Source organism: Hyperoodon ampullatus (genome assembly GCF_949752795.1).
Source record: "Hyperoodon ampullatus genome assembly, chromosome: 15".
Classification (NCBI taxonomy): Eukaryota; Metazoa; Chordata; class Mammalia; order Artiodactyla; family Ziphiidae; genus Hyperoodon; species Hyperoodon ampullatus.
Window position 1 is genome coordinate 2,128,139 of NC_136928.1, and position 17,854 is coordinate 2,145,992.

General features: G+C 34.1%; 1 protein-coding gene across 5 annotated transcripts in view; it reads right to left on the reverse strand.

Moving 5' to 3' along the window:
- GCFC2 (GC-rich sequence DNA-binding factor 2) overlaps positions 1–17,854 on the reverse strand; it is a gene marked incomplete at its 5' end in the record, with an annotated part of 64,253 nt that overhangs the window by 15,529 nt on the left and 30,870 nt on the right. For all 5 annotated transcript variants that reach the window (XM_079720990.1, XM_079720991.1, XM_079720989.1 and 2 more), the window contains 6 exons: positions 4,260–4,410; positions 6,127–6,326; positions 7,104–7,216; positions 7,684–7,765; positions 8,762–8,885; positions 11,318–11,504. In XM_079720990.1, coding sequence (XP_079577116.1) covers positions 4,260–4,410; positions 6,127–6,326; positions 7,104–7,216; positions 7,684–7,765; positions 8,762–8,885; positions 11,318–11,504 — 857 coding nt within the window. The remainder of the gene's footprint in view (positions 1–4,259; positions 4,411–6,126; positions 6,327–7,103; positions 7,217–7,683; positions 7,766–8,761; positions 8,886–11,317; positions 11,505–17,854) is intronic.

Below are 17,854 nucleotides of genomic sequence, written 5' to 3' on the forward strand. Positions count from 1 at the left end.
TAAGGCAGATCTTGTCACTTCTCTGCTCTAAACTCTCCAACTGCTTCTCACTCTTTCACTTAAGTAAAAGTCCTTACAAATGATTTTAAGGCCCCATATGACACAGCCAGTCATCCTGCTCACCTCTTCGTAGTCTCCCCCTTGCTCACTCTACTAAAGTTACCCTGGCTTATGTGCTGTTTTTCAAGCAAATCAGGCTAGCTCCTGCCTCAGGGCCTTTGTACTTGCTGTTTCTGCTGCCTTGGATGCTGTTACCTCAGATATTCATATGGCCCACATCTTTACTTCCTTTTGGAATCTGCTCATTTGTGACCTTCCCAGGAAAGCCTTCCCTGGCCAACCTATTTTAAATTGCACTACTCTTTCATAATTTGTATCTCTTTCCCTTACTTTATTTTTCTCCTTGGCCCTTTTAACCAACATACTCTAGATTTTATTTATTTATCTTGTTTATCGTTTGTCTTCTTCATGGAATGTAAGCTCCATGAGAGCAGGGATTATTTTGTTCATTGTTGTATACACTGAAGTAACAACCGTGCTTGACCCTTGTAAAATACATGTTAAATAACGTTTTTAAATTTAAATAGGTTAAAAAGAAACACCCCAAGTCAAATATAAAACAGTGATTTCTCAGGCATCTAGAAGGTTAGGCTTGTAATAATCTTAGAAATATTTGGTCAACTAATACTGAGAGCCTACTATGCGCCTAACATTAACGACAGGAAACAAAGCAATAAGTTAGACGAGGTAACTGCCTCTGAACAATTCTGTCTAATGGCAAATACAAACGTTTGGTAAGCAATTATAATTTAATGTGTAGATGCCACCCTAAGTATGAGTTCAGAGTGCTACAGGAACCCTGATAGGTATGCCTGATCCAGCTCCTAGAAGTGATGTCCATACCGAGTTCTGAAAGATGAAAAGAAGTTAGCTAGATGAAAGAGGTAGAGTTAGGGGATTTGTTAAGTGGATGGCGGGCAGAAGATATAAAGGCCAAGGAGAATATAGCTGAAGTCCAGTAGAGGTGGGAATGAGGGGAAGAAGGAACCGAGCTTGGCAGGAGATGGGGCTAAAGCACTACTAAACAGAGACAAAATCCTGAAAGGCCTGGAAAGCATGTTAAAGAGTTTAGACTTCATCCTAAAGGCAGTTAAGAATAATTAAAGTGTTTTACGTGAGGCATGACAGAATCAGACACATTTTAGATAGATCACCATGGTTTTTGTATAGAAAATGGGTTAGAAAAAGGAAAAAAAAACAGACTTGGCAATTGCTTATATAAGGAGGTAAGAAAAAGGGAGGAGTGGATGACTTCAAAGTTCTGGTTTGAATATGTGGGTAGATGGAGGTGCCATTTTCTAGACAAGGAATATAAGAGGAGCAGGTCTGCAGCAAAGATGACAAGTATGATTTTGCATGTGGAGTTTGAGTTGTCAAGTAGATGTACTCAGAAGGTACTTTGATAAGAGAGATCTGGTACTCTAAGAAGACATCTGGACTTGTTCTTCCAGTTCTTTTTGATTTAAAATGAAGCAGAATAGTACCATCCAAAAGAACTTTCTGTGATGATGGAAAAAAACATCTTACATCTGCACTATTTAATATGATAGCCATGAGTGATATATGGCTATTGAAGATTTAAAATGTGGCTAGTGTGACTGAGAACTGAATTTTAATTTTACTTATTTGAAATTTATATTTTAATAGCTACATATTGCTAGTGTTTACCATACTGAGCAACACAGATATAGATGGCACTAGAGGAGAGTATGCAATTACCCAGGGAGCTCATGAAGAAGGTCCAGGATAGGACTTGAGAATAAATATACAGTATTAATTTCTCATAATGCTATTTATTTGAGGAACTGTTTAATTGTAAGTGAAATACTTGGAGTTTTCAGATGAGTACTTAAATAAGGCACATATATTCTATGCTATCATTAATAGTGCTTAATAGCTAAAAGTAAATAGTTAAAAGTACTACCTTTCTAAGATACCCATGATTGCACTGAAAGTTATATGAAAAAAAAATCTTTAAAGTATAGTCAAGTTGGCTGAGAAACACTATAAAGTAAGTTGCTTCATCTTTTAAGAGTTCTACAGACTTTGCTGTCAGAATCCATTCTCAGTGACATGGCGGAACAGATCCTCATCAAATACAATTTCAGGTAAAACAAGTCTTTAGACTGAAGCACAAAAATCAATGCCCAAGGGTTTCTGAGTGTTGGTGGCAGATGTGAGGGAAATGTAGTAATGTTTTTTAAAGAAAGAAGAAACACACCATACACAAAAATAAACTCAAAATGGATTAAAGACCTAAATGTAAGGCCAGCCACTATAAAACTCTTAGAGGAAAACATAGGCAGAACACTAACATAAATTGCAGCAAGATCTTTTTTGATCCACCTCCCAGTGAAAATAAAAACAAAAATAAACAAATGGGATCTAATTAAACTTAAAATCTTTTTTTGGGCCATGCCACATGGCTTGTGGGATTTTAGTTCCCCAACCAGGGATCAAACCCAGGACATCAGAAGTGAGAACATGGAGTCCTAACCACTGGACTGCCAGGGAATTCCCTAAACTTGAAATCTTTTGTACAGCAAAGGAAACCATAAACAAAACAAAGAGACAAGCCTCAGAATGGGAGAAAATATTTGCAAATGAAGGAACCAACAAGGGATTAATCTCCGAAATATACAAACGGTCATGCAGCTCAATAGAAAAAAAACAAATAACCCAATCAAAAAATGGGCAGAAGATCTGCATAGGCATTTCTCTGAAGAAGACATACATATGGCCAAAAAGCACATGAAAAGCTGCTCAACATCACTAATTATTAGAGAAATGCAAATCAAAACTACAATGAGGTATAACCTCACACTGGTCAGAATGGAAATCATCAAAAAGTCCACAAACAGTAAGTGCTGGAGGAGGTGTGGAGAAAAGGGAACCCTCCTACACTGTTGATGGGGATGTGAATTGGTACAGCCACTATGGAAAACAGTATGGGAGGTCCCTTAAAAAACTAAAAATAGAACTACCATATGACCCAGCAATCTCACTCCTGGGCAAAAACCTGGAGAAAACCATAATTCAAAATGATACATGCACCCCAATGTTCACTGCAGCACTGTTTACAACAGCCAGGACATGGAAGCAACTTAAATGTCCATCAACAGAGGAATGTATAAAGAAGATGTGGTACATATATACAATGGAATATTACTCAGCCATAAAAAAGAACAAATAATGCCATTTGCAGCAATATGGATGGACCTAGAGATTGCCATGCTGGGTGAAGTAAGTCAGACAAAGACAAATATCACATGTTATCGCTTATATGTGGAATCTAAAAATAAGGGTACAAATGAATTTGTTTACAAAATAGAAGTAGAATCATGGATATGGAAAACAAACTTATGGTTACCAGGGGATGGGGGGGAGGGGTAAATCAAGAGATTGGGATTGACATGTACATACTACTATATATAAAATTGATAACTAATAAGAACCTGCTGTATAGCACAGGGAACTCTACTCAATACTCTGTAATGGCCTATATGGGAAAAGAATCCAAAAAGAGGGTGGATATGTATAACTGATTCACTTTGCTGTACATCTGAAACTAACACAACATTGTACATCAACCATACACCAATAAAAATTAAAAAAAAAAGAAACATAAGGGGAGAAGTTAAGGGAAAGAAAGAAATACATGTAGTAGAGATGAAAGTGTGCCCCTAATAAATAACTTATAAAAAAATAACTAATGAAAGTAATGCTAGGGCTTCCCTGGTGGTGCAGTGGTTAAGAATGCACCTGCCAATGCAGGGGACATGGGTTTGAGCCCTGGTCCGGGAAGATCCCACATGCCGCAGAGCAACTATGCCCATGCGCCACAACTACTGAGCCTGCACTCTAGAGGCCGCTTGCCGCCAACTAGAGAAAAGCCTGTGTGCAGCAATGAAGACCCAACGCAGCCTAAAATAAAATAAATAAATTCAAAAAAATAAAAATAAAAGTAACGCTAATGTCACAAATACTAAAGATCCAAAAGTATCAGGAGTTTGATAGCCAATCCTTGCACAAACAAGCATTTTTTAATCAGCTTAAATTATAGCATCTGTTGCTTTTTACTGCATATTACAGTTCTTGTGTTCAAAAACGTCTAAAAAAATTTGTGACTGTAACAGAAATTAATGATCTTACACTTTGCCAAAGAACAATTTAATTTTATCAAGATTACAAAACAGTACCTGTAAGTCGAGGGATAATTGTTTTGCTGATGACAGTAGACAAGATTTTCTTATCAGAACGATTTTCCTTCTTTGACTCTTCCATACTGCTATCTATAAATTCTTCTATATATGTGAACCACGGCATCTGTTTTAAACCTATGGAATCAAACTTATAAATAAAATTATCTAAGTTATAAATAAATTCTTAAACATTAGTTTATTTTTAAATAGTTAACTTTTTCAGTAATTACCAGAGCTTCTCTAAGGATCAAAGGAGAATAATTCCATATTTTAACCCAATGTATACAGTACTAGACCACCAAGGCTAGGCAGGATGACATGACTAAGACATGATGTCTAGGCAGTAGGACAGAACACTGCGTTTCATGCATTCATTCATATCCAGAAATGTCCACTATGTGTTCAGAGCCTACTACATGGCAGGTACTGTTAGGAGCAAAATATGCATTTATAACAACAGCAGTTAAAACAGCCACGGAATTTGTTTATAAAAATACACTTATCTCACGCAAAATTCACTTCTGGCTCTCTCGAGTTTCACTGGCACAAATGTATACTTTGCATGTGGTTTAGCTTATTATTCAACAAACAGCAGATGGCCAATTATTATTTGTTGAATAACTGAATGAACAGATCTTTGCTGGATGTAACAGAGTACTCAGTTCAGCTGGAGTGGTTAACAACTAGGCTGCTTTCCGACCAACTATCTACCACTTTCTCAGGGATAAGCTTGGCTCCTAAATTATGAACACTGCATGGCCCTAACACAGAGCCTAAAGGCATGCATGACTAGAGCAGAGGAAGATAAAACGACAAGGATCCATCCTTTACTTTGTTAAATCTTTATTTTCAGCTCTCCTTTCTTCCTAGAGTTTCATTTTCTCATTTCTGTTTGCTTAACAGGCATATCCACATGGATGTCCCATCATCATTTCATTGTCTATAAAGTAGAACTTCCATCAAAACCGTTCCCCTCTCTGAAAAGTCACCATTTTTATGAATTGAACTACCATTGTACTAATAACTCAGACAGACTCCAAACCTTGGGGTCATCTTTCTGATGTGTTGGTGTTAGGGTTATTCTCAGTATTTTACTGATTCTTACTTCATAACACCACTTGTAATCAACACTTTCTCTTCCCTTGTAATCAACACTTTCTTTCTCTTCCCTTTGTCACTATCACCCCACATGAGGAATTCTTCACCCTGCACTTGGGCTACAGCAATAGCCTTTCAGTATATACCTTCAACTCTTTCTCCCTAGCCTCCAAGTTAGCCTGTTGCTCAGGGCTTCCTAAAACATTACCTTCATCATGTACGCCTCCCATTATCTATCAAAACAAGTTCATATCTCTTAATTTAGGATCTATGCAGTCTACTAAACTAATATTTCTCCCTATGTACCTTTATAAAATACCTTTTCCTTCCTCTGTCTTCCTGTTTAAATTCTATATATCCTTCAAATCGTCATTTAAATTCCTCATCTTCATTGTAGCTTTCCTAGCCAAGTATTCCCATTATGTCATCTCCAACTTCAGAACTCTTGGTACCTATTTTGAATTTCACTCAAACAGACTGTAAAACTCTTAAGGTCTAGTACTACCTTTACTTTTTTGAGTGATCTTCAACTTATCATAGAAGAAGATTTAAAAGAAAAAGTGTTTCCTTTACTGATGTTAAGTGTCACTCAGCCTTAAAAACAGAGTGAGAACCAAGAAAAGATGAGTGCAGACTATTACTCCAAAGCACAAATTATCAATTCCAACTCTAAAGGAATGGTACTTTATAGTTAACCTGATAACTAGCGGATTTAAGTAACTAAATGTGATCAGGATTATTTTTTTCACATGTTAAGCTTATGTACCTTAAGAGGATTCCAATCAATCAACTGAAATCGTATTAGGGGATTTAAAAGCTTCGGAATGCATAAACTAATGAAAGCTTCATAATAAGAACAAGGAAACTTTTCTCGCCACTGTTGAAATTTCAATAAAATATTCTGGATATTACAAAAATCATCGTGTACATCTTCAAAAATCTTCTTATGATCCTGTAAAATGTCACCTGTGAAGAAAATGAGTCTCTGTATATTATGCATTTTAAGTTTGTGATCTTGAAGTTTGCTTCCTATAAACATAGTTACGTATAATTTATGTAATCAACTGAGCTGAAAACTATCCTTTGACGTTAACATATAAATTAGGTTTTATTAAAAAAACACTTTAGTAACAATTGACACTAATAAAGTCTGCCGTTTATTGAGCCCCTGCTATATGCCAAAACACTATAAATACATTACCTCACTTCATCATCATAACTATGTTCCCTATAAGGTAGGTGTTTCTAGCCTACCTATTTACAGACAAAGAACAAGCAAACAACAATATCAGATATAGTGAAGTCAAGGAATCTGCCAATGATCACACAGACTAGATCCCCTCTTTGAACTCATCTGGTTGACTGTAAAGCCCACACTCAACTACACATATTTTACCTTCTTATAATGCTAAAACTGGGCTTTACTAAATTCAATTATTTTAAATTAAAAATTATAATATAGAAAGTATGCAGTAGAGAAATGAAGCCAAAAATGTTCATGGTTCCTTTTATAACAGGAGATGAAAAAGGTTGATGGAGAAAACTCAGGAATACTCATCATGCTCCTCCATTTTATCCATTTTTTCAGAGGAAAGGACAAGTCTTATTTGGAAAAAAAATGTATTCCTCTTTTCCTGAATTTTACCAACTATCTTACATAGCTTAAATAATTAAGGGCAATCACAGCAAAGCATTTTCCAGCATTTCAATACTTCAAGACACATTAAAAACTTGATAACTGACCTTGGCTTTTTTGGAGGTCCATCATGTCTGCTGGAGATAGTTCATCATCACTAGATGTTCCTTCCTGATGAGTACAATTCCCAGAAAGAACCCTTGCTTGTCTTCTTTGTGCCCTATATTTTGCAATAAACCAAAAATAAATAAAAAACAAATAGCTCCTGTTGAAAAGAAATGCTTTAAAACAAAAAGTCATCATTTACTTAAAATACCCAGAAATAAACCATCACATTTGCATGCAATTTTATATTAATATTTTTGACATTTTAGCTTCATTAATCTGAACTGGTTCTCCCTCTTTTTTCCTGTAAGACATTCCCATAGCCTACCCAGATTTGGAAGAGCAGGTAACAATGTAATTAGGACCGGCTTCTAGGTATGAGCCATTCCCAGGCTGATAAATGCCATTTTACCCATTCCTTCTGACTGATCCAAATATACCAGTGCATCTTTAAACCATAAATTTTGGTTTTACATCATTCTCACAAATTAATATGCTAAGGTTATGGTTATTTATATGGTTAATTTTATTTAAGTAGAAAAAATACTTGCTCAATGATGCTTTAAGTCTTTATATAGTTACCTTCGAGATTCAATCTCTTCTAAAATCCATTGAGTTTTTTCATCTATAGCCAAGCTTCTATTTGTTGACGTCTCAGCTTTGCCTGTTAATGAATAAAATTGATTTCATACTGCAAATTCTCAAAAGAAATACAGTGAAACACTTTGAAAACAAGTTATATCTTAGGTATATATACATATCTGTATATATAAACACACACATAGAATATGCTTAAATTGCATATTTCATCATGCAATGAAATTGCAATGTTAACTCCCTATCGCAATATTAACAGTCACTGAGCTTGCTAGTCTACGAAAATGTACCTTGTCTGGTGAATATAGTTCAGCACTTGAGAACAGTAACAAAATTTAATAGAAAGTTTCTTTCCCTAGTATTCTTTTTCAGCAGTTTTCACCAGTTTTTTTTCTGTCCCTACAGTCAAATGCTAGAAACATTTGCATTACCAATATGTCATTCATATTATTTCCTATTTTAGCATGTACTGTAATTTATGACCAACTGAATGTCATGTATTTGAGTCATTCTGATTTTGCTTTTATCATCTACTTGATGCTATGGCCCATTTCTTTCACTATACCCTGACAGCACCTTAATCAATGGAAGACATCTCTGAAAATACAAAACCAGTGTGACAGCTAAAGGGAAGCATCCAAATCTTTTATTAATATAATGAGCTCTTACAGATAATTCTATGCTGAACCCACCAGAATTTCTTTAACCTCCACAAACAATCTGTGGATGGGCTATGGAAAATTTATAGAGTTATATTTCTGACACAGTCTATATATTTATTTCAAGTCATCTCCAAGCAGTCATTAAATGGTCCTATAAATATTTTGTTTCAAATACTAAGTGATTAGAAGTTATAATTTTCATGTTTTAGTTTTAGACTGCATTTAAGACATTTTGAAGCCCTAGCTTAAATGGTCTGAGATTTTTGGAAGGGGGTAGTTGAAAGGTTAGTGGGAAAATACTCAAAAAACATTTTTTATACAGGAATAAAAATATTGTTATCTTTTAGCTGATAATTTAGCTTAATGAATAAAAAATCACATTGAACATGAAAAACACTAACGTGATAACTCTTGTAAATACGCTGATTCATGTTTTAATTCATCTTGCCTGCGTTTCATAAAGATCATGGCTTGTTTTACAAGGAGTGCATGCATGGCTGATTCTATTTCTTGGATGTTGATAATCTGAAATACATATATAAGTAACATTTTGTGGGTCATCATTAATGAATTATAAAATATAATATTTATATATAAGCACATTACATGCTCAATTCTCATATACAGAAACATTTTTTATACCATCTCATTTCAATTAAAAGAACACTGTGAGGAACAGACCTAGCTTCCAATACTTTTAATACTAATAAAACTAGAAAATCAACTTACTGTATTAAAACAGCTATAAATATCATAAATAATAAAACCTAATGGGCTGGAGTCAGGAACATGGTAAGAGTAGATAGATAAGAAGAAGGATTCTTTTTTGAGCTAAAAGAGGAGGAGGAAATGATGACTGCAACTATTTTTCACAGGCTGAGGTGGGGCAGACTGCAGGGAACACTTGAGGAAACTGGTAAAATTTGAAAAAAATAGAGAACTGAAGAGACCTAACCAGACAAGTAAGAAAGCTGTCAAGCAGAACTGAGTGATTAGTTGAAACTGGCATTTTTATATTTCTTGGGCAACAATCCCACCCACTCCAATGATGTTCCATAGCTAATGCTATGGATTCAAGCCTTTGACAGTGTAATTCTTCAAGGATGAATGAAGAAAGTTACACTGTAATAGATATTTCAGAAAAGTAACGACCAAGTGATATTAAAGGTAGTCAACTTAAAATAATAGGGGAGAAAATACAATTATTTGGTAATATTTAAAAGTAAATTAAAAGTAATGCAGAAAGTATATTTTTTAAATGATTAGTCTACTTTAAAAAAAGGACAACTTAAGACCCTGGTGTAAGGACTTAGTACGTATAAAACAAAAACAAAAATTATAATGGAAAAGAATGATTCATAAATCTGATTAACACAAAAATTTCAAAACATCTGATGTCATTGCTAATTACTAGAGAAATGCAAATCAAAACTACAATGAGGTATCACCTCACACTGGTCACAATGATCAACATCTAAAAGTCTACATATAACAAATGCTGGAGAGGGTGTGGAGAAAAGGGAACCCTGCTACACTGTTGGTGGGAATGTAAACTGGTGCAGCCGTTATGGAAAACAGTATGGGGGTTCCTTAAAAAACTAAAAATAGAGTTGCCGCATGATCTTGCAATCCCACTCCTGGGTACGTATCTGGAGAAAACTCTAATTCGAAAAGATACATGCACACCAATGTTCACAGCAGCATTATTTACAATAGCCAAGACAGGGAAACAACCTAAATGTCCACTGACAGATGAATGGATAAGGAAGATGTGGTGTACACATGCACGCACGCACATACACACACACACACACACACAGACAAATGGAATACTACTCAGCCATAAAAAAGAATGAAATAATGCCATTTGCAGCAACATGGATGGACCTAGAGATTATCACAGTAAATGAAATAAGTCAGGAAGAGAAAGACAAATACCATATGATATCACTTATATGCAGAATCTAAAATATGATACAAATGAACTTATTTACAAAACAGAAACAGACACAGAAAACATACTTCTGTGTCACAGACACAGAAAACAAATTTATGGTTACCAAAGGAGAAAGGGGGTGGGGGAGGGATAAATTAGGAGTTTGGGATTAGTGGATACAAACTACTATATATAAAATAAACAACCAGGTCCTACTGTTCATCACGGGGAACTACATTCAATATCCTGTAATAAACCATAATGGAAAAGAATATGAAAAAGAACATACATATACATAACTGAGTCACTTTGCCGTACACCAGAAACTAACACGTTGTAAATCAACTATACTGCAATAAAAAAGTTAAAAACAAAAAAACACATCTAATGTGAAAAAAAAAACATTGCAAACAAAATCCAAAGACAGGGCAAACTGGAATGCTTACCTACATCAAATAGGATAAAGCACTAAAATTTTTCAGCAATAAAGAACTGTTCACCATATACTGGAAAAAGAAAAAAGGAAAAAAAAAAACCCACAAAAAACCTCCATATAAACCAAGAAGATAGCAGGGCAAAGGACACAAATAATTCAAAAGAAGAAAAACTACATTAACAAAACAAAGGTTTGTTTGAGATCAAAATAAATATGTAAAACCAAAAACCATTTTTTAATGTAGTAAACTAGAAACTGATACAATCTTTCTGTAGGATAATTTAGCAATGTTTCATAAGCCTTAAAAATATTTAGACCCTTTCACTTAATAATTTGCTTTCTAGGAACTTTTCTTAAACAGATGGAATTTAAAAAATTTATACTGCTATTTATAAGTTGCAAAATGATTACAAAAAACACCTAACTGTCCAACATCGAGGGAATACTTAATACTCCAGTATGTCAAAAATATGTAGGAAGAGTCCTAGATGAAATATTTATTTATGGGATTTAGACTTAAAAAAATCACACTGTAAGAGAATTTCTCCATAAAAAGAAAATGATTACATATTTATAGACATGTACCTTTTCATTAAGACAGTCAATTAAATTCTCCACATAAACTTTCATGCTTTTATAGAATTTAAAATTTAGAACTTGATTTGATGAATTCTCTAGGTTCTGGATGGTACTCTTTGAGCTTTTGACATCTTCTATGTATTTTTCATATTCCCTCAGGTGTGAGCGGTGAGTATCCTGTAGTAATGTTAATCTAAATAAATATAAAATAAAAGTAAATAAAAATCGCTTTATATTACAAACTTTTATTTCTATTATAGTAAGTAGCGGTCTAATGAAAAATTTTTTCAAATCTACCTTACAAAGACCACCAAGGAAACTGACAATCATATAAACCTGGGTTTATAAGACTTGTAGAGCAAAGGAAAACACCAGGATAAAAGAGGTTTCAAAGGGAAAGGTAGGAAAGGACACGAAGATTTTTAGGTGCTGGAGCTAATCATAAGTTAGTCTTAGAGGAGAAGTTAGTAAGTGTGGATTGATCAGATTTTATAAATAAGGTGAGTTCCTGCAATAATCAGTGGTTTTATATTTGAAACACAGGAGTCCATGTGGAGTTACTGTTAAATCAATCTGTGGTCTTCCTTGCAATATGGGTATCTGAGCTGGTATTAAAACCATTTGAGCATGTTATGATTTGGTAATTTATAATATTATAAATATTATAATTTATAATCATTAAAGTATTAAAATATTTAATATTAAATTTAATATTTAAAACCAACATTTTAATAATATTTAAATATTAATATTAAATATCAATAAATATTTAATATTAATAAAATTAAATATTAAATTAACATTAAAATTTAATATTAAACTTTATAATTTATAAATTATTTTGGTAATAATTTATCTGTTTTGTGACTCATAATGGTTTCTGTTTTGTCATTAGAATTTGATGTTCCGTGAGGTGCACTTCATTCCCTCTGTTGTTGCTGTAGCCCCTATACTGCTCTGTTGATGTTCAGAAAGCCCAGTTTCTTTCAGCTCTTGTGAATATCACATGTATCAACTGATGTAACATAAAAAAACTCTCAAATACAATTCAACATCTGCTTATCTTTTAAAATTCACTTACCCCTTACATATACATGCCAATGGAGAAATAAGAAACACAAAAAAAATCCAGAATGTGTTTTACACTAATATTTGACACTCTGAGCACATTAGAATTAGAGAATTAACTAAATGAAATAACAAATTCATAGTATTTGGACTTGAATCAAACAATTAAAAAAATTAAACTTCTGCTAACCTCCTCTAAAATGAAAACTCATTAGCAAGCACTTGCTTAGGCCAAATGTCCTCTTCTCAAGTTTCCCTTGAACAATGACTACTGCATTTGTCTCTGAAAGTCTTTCCTTGCTTTATATAAAAAATAGAGGCAGTTAAGAAATAAATCAAGATAATAATGTACAGCAAGCATTATTATTATTATTATTATTTTTTTTTTTTGTGGTACGTGGGCCTCTCACTGTTGTGGCCTCTCCCATTGCGGAGCACAGGCTCCGGACGTGCAGGCTCAGCAGCCACGGCTCACGGGCCCAGCCGCTCCGCGGCACGTGGGATCCTCCCGTACCGGGGCACGAACCCGTGTCCCCTGCATCGGCAGGCGGACTCTCAACCACTGCGCCACCAGGGAAGCCCAGCAAGCATTATTAACAAAATGCTTTAAGTGTAGTATTACTGGTTACAGCAGTAAATGTGTAAGTACATATATGGAAAAACAAGTTATGGAACAGGGTATATAAGTGTGCTTCAATTTTGTATTAAAAATGGGGCAATATATAAGTACATATGTGCTTATACAGACATACATATATATTACTTATGTGAGGAAACATAGGAAACTGGTAGAAATGGTTTTCTCTGGGGAAGATGACTTCCTTTTCTCTGTATCAGCTTTTGTACTGTTTGAATTTTCTGTCTTTAAACCATAAAATATATTTTCTTTTAAAATAAAGAACCCGGTTAATAAAAAGAATAAAGTACACTAAAGTTAAAAATAACATTTATCTGGATAAAGTGAAATGCTAATCTATATCAGTGGTCTGCTACTTTTTTCTGTTCTATTACTCATGCAAGACAACTCAAACACAATCTCAAAAAAAAAAAAGATTCTGAGTTATATGTGATTCTAGATGCAATCTATCTATAATTCTAGCTCTGTATCAGAAGGAGATGAAATGATAGTGAAAACATTACAAAAAATCATCTTTAATCAAAATAATCTCATCATTTAACATCAGTACTGAAAAACAATGACCTAGAACAGAGGCTGGCAAACTTTTTTGGTAAAGGGACAGACAGTAAACATCTTAGGCTTTGGAAGCTCGATGGCTGCTGTTGTAACTCCTCAATTTTATGTTGTAGCACAAAAGCAGCTATAGACATTACACTGCACAAGCATGACTATGTTTCAATAAAACCTTATATACAAAAACGGGCAGTAGGCTGGTAGTTTGCCAACCTCCTAGAAAACAGAGATAACCTGAAATCTAAAAAATGGCACATCTAAAATTTTCATATATTTCACAATAAAATATTACAAAAGGTCCTTTTCTGCATCAAATCATTTAAATAAACCATGACCAACATATTTTAGTTGCAATGTGATCAAGGAATGAAGCTACTGTAAACCTGATTTATACAAAAGATACAGGGGAGAAAATTCTGAACCTATTCCAAGGTACCAGAAAAAAAGTCCCAGGTATAAAAAAAAAAAAAAAGCAATGAAAATGTTCTTTAAGAATACTTGCTTTGGTGGCAGGAGAACCAAGCGCTCCCCTCGTATTAAATGTTGTAAGGACTAATTAGACTTTTACTGTCGTACTTATTCTTTCATATATCTAAAGATGCACACTAGATCCTAAATAGTAAAACAGAAAATATATAAATATTTAAAACAAGACAACCTATTACGGGGTTTGCCTTATTTTTAACAAAAAAATAGCATTTATAAACGTGAGATTAATACTTTTTAAGAGATAACTATTAATAGCAATAGATAATGAATGGTTAGCTGTGCTTTAGAAATGTATTTGTATCAACAACCATAAAAATATGCCTAACTTTTGCTGCAGTTAACTTTCCCCGGAAACTTATCTTAAGAAATAATATAACCATTTTGGGATTTCCCTGGTGGCGCAGTGGTTAAGAATCGCCTGCCAATGAAGGGGACACGGGTTTGAGCCCTGGTCCGGGAAGATCCCACATGCTGCGGAGCAACTAAGCCTGTGCACCACGACTACTGAGCCTATGTGCCTAGAGTCCATGCTCCGCAACAAGAGAAGCCACCACAATGAGAAGCCCGTGCACCACAATGAAGACCCAACACAGACAAAAATAAATAAATAAATTCATAAAAAAAAGAAAATAACAGTTTAAGTGACTTATAGGAACAAAACGTTCATAATGAACATCTGTAGCATTATTTATAATAAGACAAATTTAGAAATCAAAATGTCAACGTCCAACAGAGAAATACTTAAATAAATCATGATATACTAACTGTATCGATGAACAAAATATTACTAATATGCTTATTATTTTTTATTGTAGTCAAAAACATAACAAAATTTACACTTAACCATTAAAGTATATTAGAGTAGTATTAACGATATGCACATTGATGCATAACAGATCTTTAGAACTTTTTCATCTTGCAGAACTGAAGTTCTATACCCACTGATCAACAACTCCCCATTTCCCCCCACCCTTGGCAACCACCATTCTACTTTCAGTTCCTCAGAGTATGACTACTTTAGATACCTCATAAAAGTAGAGTCATGCAGTATTTATCTTTTTGTAACTGGTTTATTTCACTCAGTCCTCAAGGTTCATCCATGTTGTGGCATGACAGGGTTTCTTTTTTTTTTTTACCACTGATAATAAATACTCCACTGTGTGTAAATACCACATCTTCTTTACCCATTCATCTGCTGATGGACATTTAAGATGCTTCTACCTCCAAGCTACTGTAAATAATGCTGTAATGTGCAAATATCTCTTGAACTGTTTTCTTTTGAATTCTTTTGGCCATATATCCAAAAGTTGGATTGCTGGATCATATGGTAATTATATTTTTAACTTTTTCAGAAATTGTTCTCCATAGCAGCTGACCATTTTACATTCCCACCAACAGTGTATAAGAGTTCCCTTTTCTCTATATCTTTGACAATACTAGTCAATTTCTGTATTTTTCATAGTGGCCACCTTAATGGGTATGAGGTGATAGCTCGGTGTGGTTATGATTTGTTAATTCTCTGATTAGTGATGTTGAGCATCTTTTCAGGTTTGTTCACCACTTGCATGTCTTCTTTGCAAAATGTCTATTCCAGTCCTTTGCCCATTTTTCAGTTGGATAGTCTGTTGTTGAGTTACATGAGCTACTTATATATTTTGGGTATTAACCACTTATCATATATATGGTTTACAAATATTTTCTCCTATTCCGTTGGTTGCCTTTTCACTCTGTTGATTATTTCCTTTGTTAGGCAGAAACATTTTCGTTTGATGTAGTCCCACTTGTCTCTTTTTGCTTTTGTTGCCTGTGCTTTTTCTTTCTTGGGTCCTTTGAGATTCCATATGAATTTCAGGATTTCTTCCTATTTCTGCAAAAAATGCCTTTGGGATTTTGATAGAGAATGCACTGCATCTATAGATTGCTTTGGGTAATATGGACATTTTAACAGTATTAAGTTTTCTGATCCATGAACATGAGATGTCTTTCCATTTACTTATGTCTTCAATTTCTTTCAGCAATGTTTTATAATTTTTGATGTACAAATATTTTGCCTCCTTGACTAAGTTAATTCCTAAATTTTATTCTTTTTAATTCTATTGTAAATGAGTGTTTTCTAAGTATATAGTTTTGGACTTTTCATTGTTAGTGCATAGAAACAACTGATTTTTGTGTGTTGATATTTCATTCTGCAATTTGCTAGATTTATTAGCTCTAACAGGGTGTGTGTGTGTGTGTGTGTGTGTGTGTGTGTGTGTGTGTAAGTGTAGTCTTCAGGCTTTCCTACATAAAAGATCATATCATCTGTGAACAGAGATAATTTTACTTCTTCCTTTCCTATTTGGATGTCTTTTATTTATTTATTTATCAATTTATTTTTCTTGCGTGAATTCTCTGGCTAGGACTCCTAATACTTTGAATAGAAGGGACAAGAATAGGCATCCTTGCCTTGTTCCTGATCTTATAGGGAAAGCTTTTGGTTTTCCACCACTGAATATGATGTTAGCTGTGGGCTACTCATATATGGTCTTTATTATGTTCAAGTAATTTCTTCCTATTCCTAGTTGGGTGAGGGTTTTTATGATGAAAGTGTGCTTAATTTTGTCAACGGTGTCTTCTGTATCAGTTGAGATCATCATGTGGTTTTTGCCCTTCATTCTGTTAATGTAGTATCCACACTGATTTTCTTATGAATCATCCTTGTATTCCAGGAATAAATCCCACTTGGTCATGTGTATAATCCTCTTAATGTACTGTTAATTATATTTGCTAGTATTTTATTGAGGGTTTTTACAACAATATTCGTCAGGGATATTGGCTTATTAACTTTCTTTTCTTGTACTATCTTTGTCTGAGATTTCGGGATCAGGGTAATGCTGACCTCATAGAATGAGTTTGGGAATGTTATTGCCTCTTCGGTTTTTTGGAAGGGTTTGAGAAGGATGGGTGTTAATTCATCTTTAAATGTTTGGTAGAATTATCCAGTGAGGTTATCTGTCCTGGGCTTTTCTTTGTTGGTAGGTTTTTGACTACTAATTCAATCTCCTTACTAGTAACAGATTTGTTCAAATTTTTCATCTCTTTATAAATCAGTATTGGTAGGTTGTATGTTTCTTGAAATTGATCCATTTCTTCTTGGTTATCTAGTTTGTTGGTGTATAATTGTTTAGAGTACTATCTTACGATCTTTTTGTTTGTTTCTGTGGCATTAGCTGTAACGTTTCTCTTTCTTATTTTTGTTATTTGAACCTATTCTCTTTTTCACTTAGCCTGGCTAAGGGTTTGTCAATTTTTTTTGATCTTAAAAAAAAAAAAACTTTCAGTTTTGATTTTTCTTCAGTTGTTTTTCTATGCTCTATTATGTTTATTTCTGCTCTAATCTTTACTATTTCCTTCCTTCTGATAACTCTGGGCTCAGTTTGTTCTTTTTTAAGTTTTTTGAGGTACAGTTACGCTGTTGATTTGATATCTTTCTTTTTTAATGTGTTCATTGCTATAAACTTCCCTCTTAGTACTGCTTTTGCTGCATCCCATAACTTTTGGTGTTTTTGTTTTCATTTGCCTCAAGATACTTTATAGTTTCCATTTTGATTTCTTCTTTGGTACATTGGCTGTTCAAGAGCGTGTTTAGTTTCCACACATTTGTGAATTTTCCCTTTCCCTTTCTGTTACCAATTTCCAGTCTCACTGCACTGTGCTTGGAAAAGGTATGATTTCAACCTTAAATCTGCTAAGACTTGTTTGTGACCTAATGTGGGATCTATCCTGCAGAGTATGGTCTATGTGCTTGAAAAGAA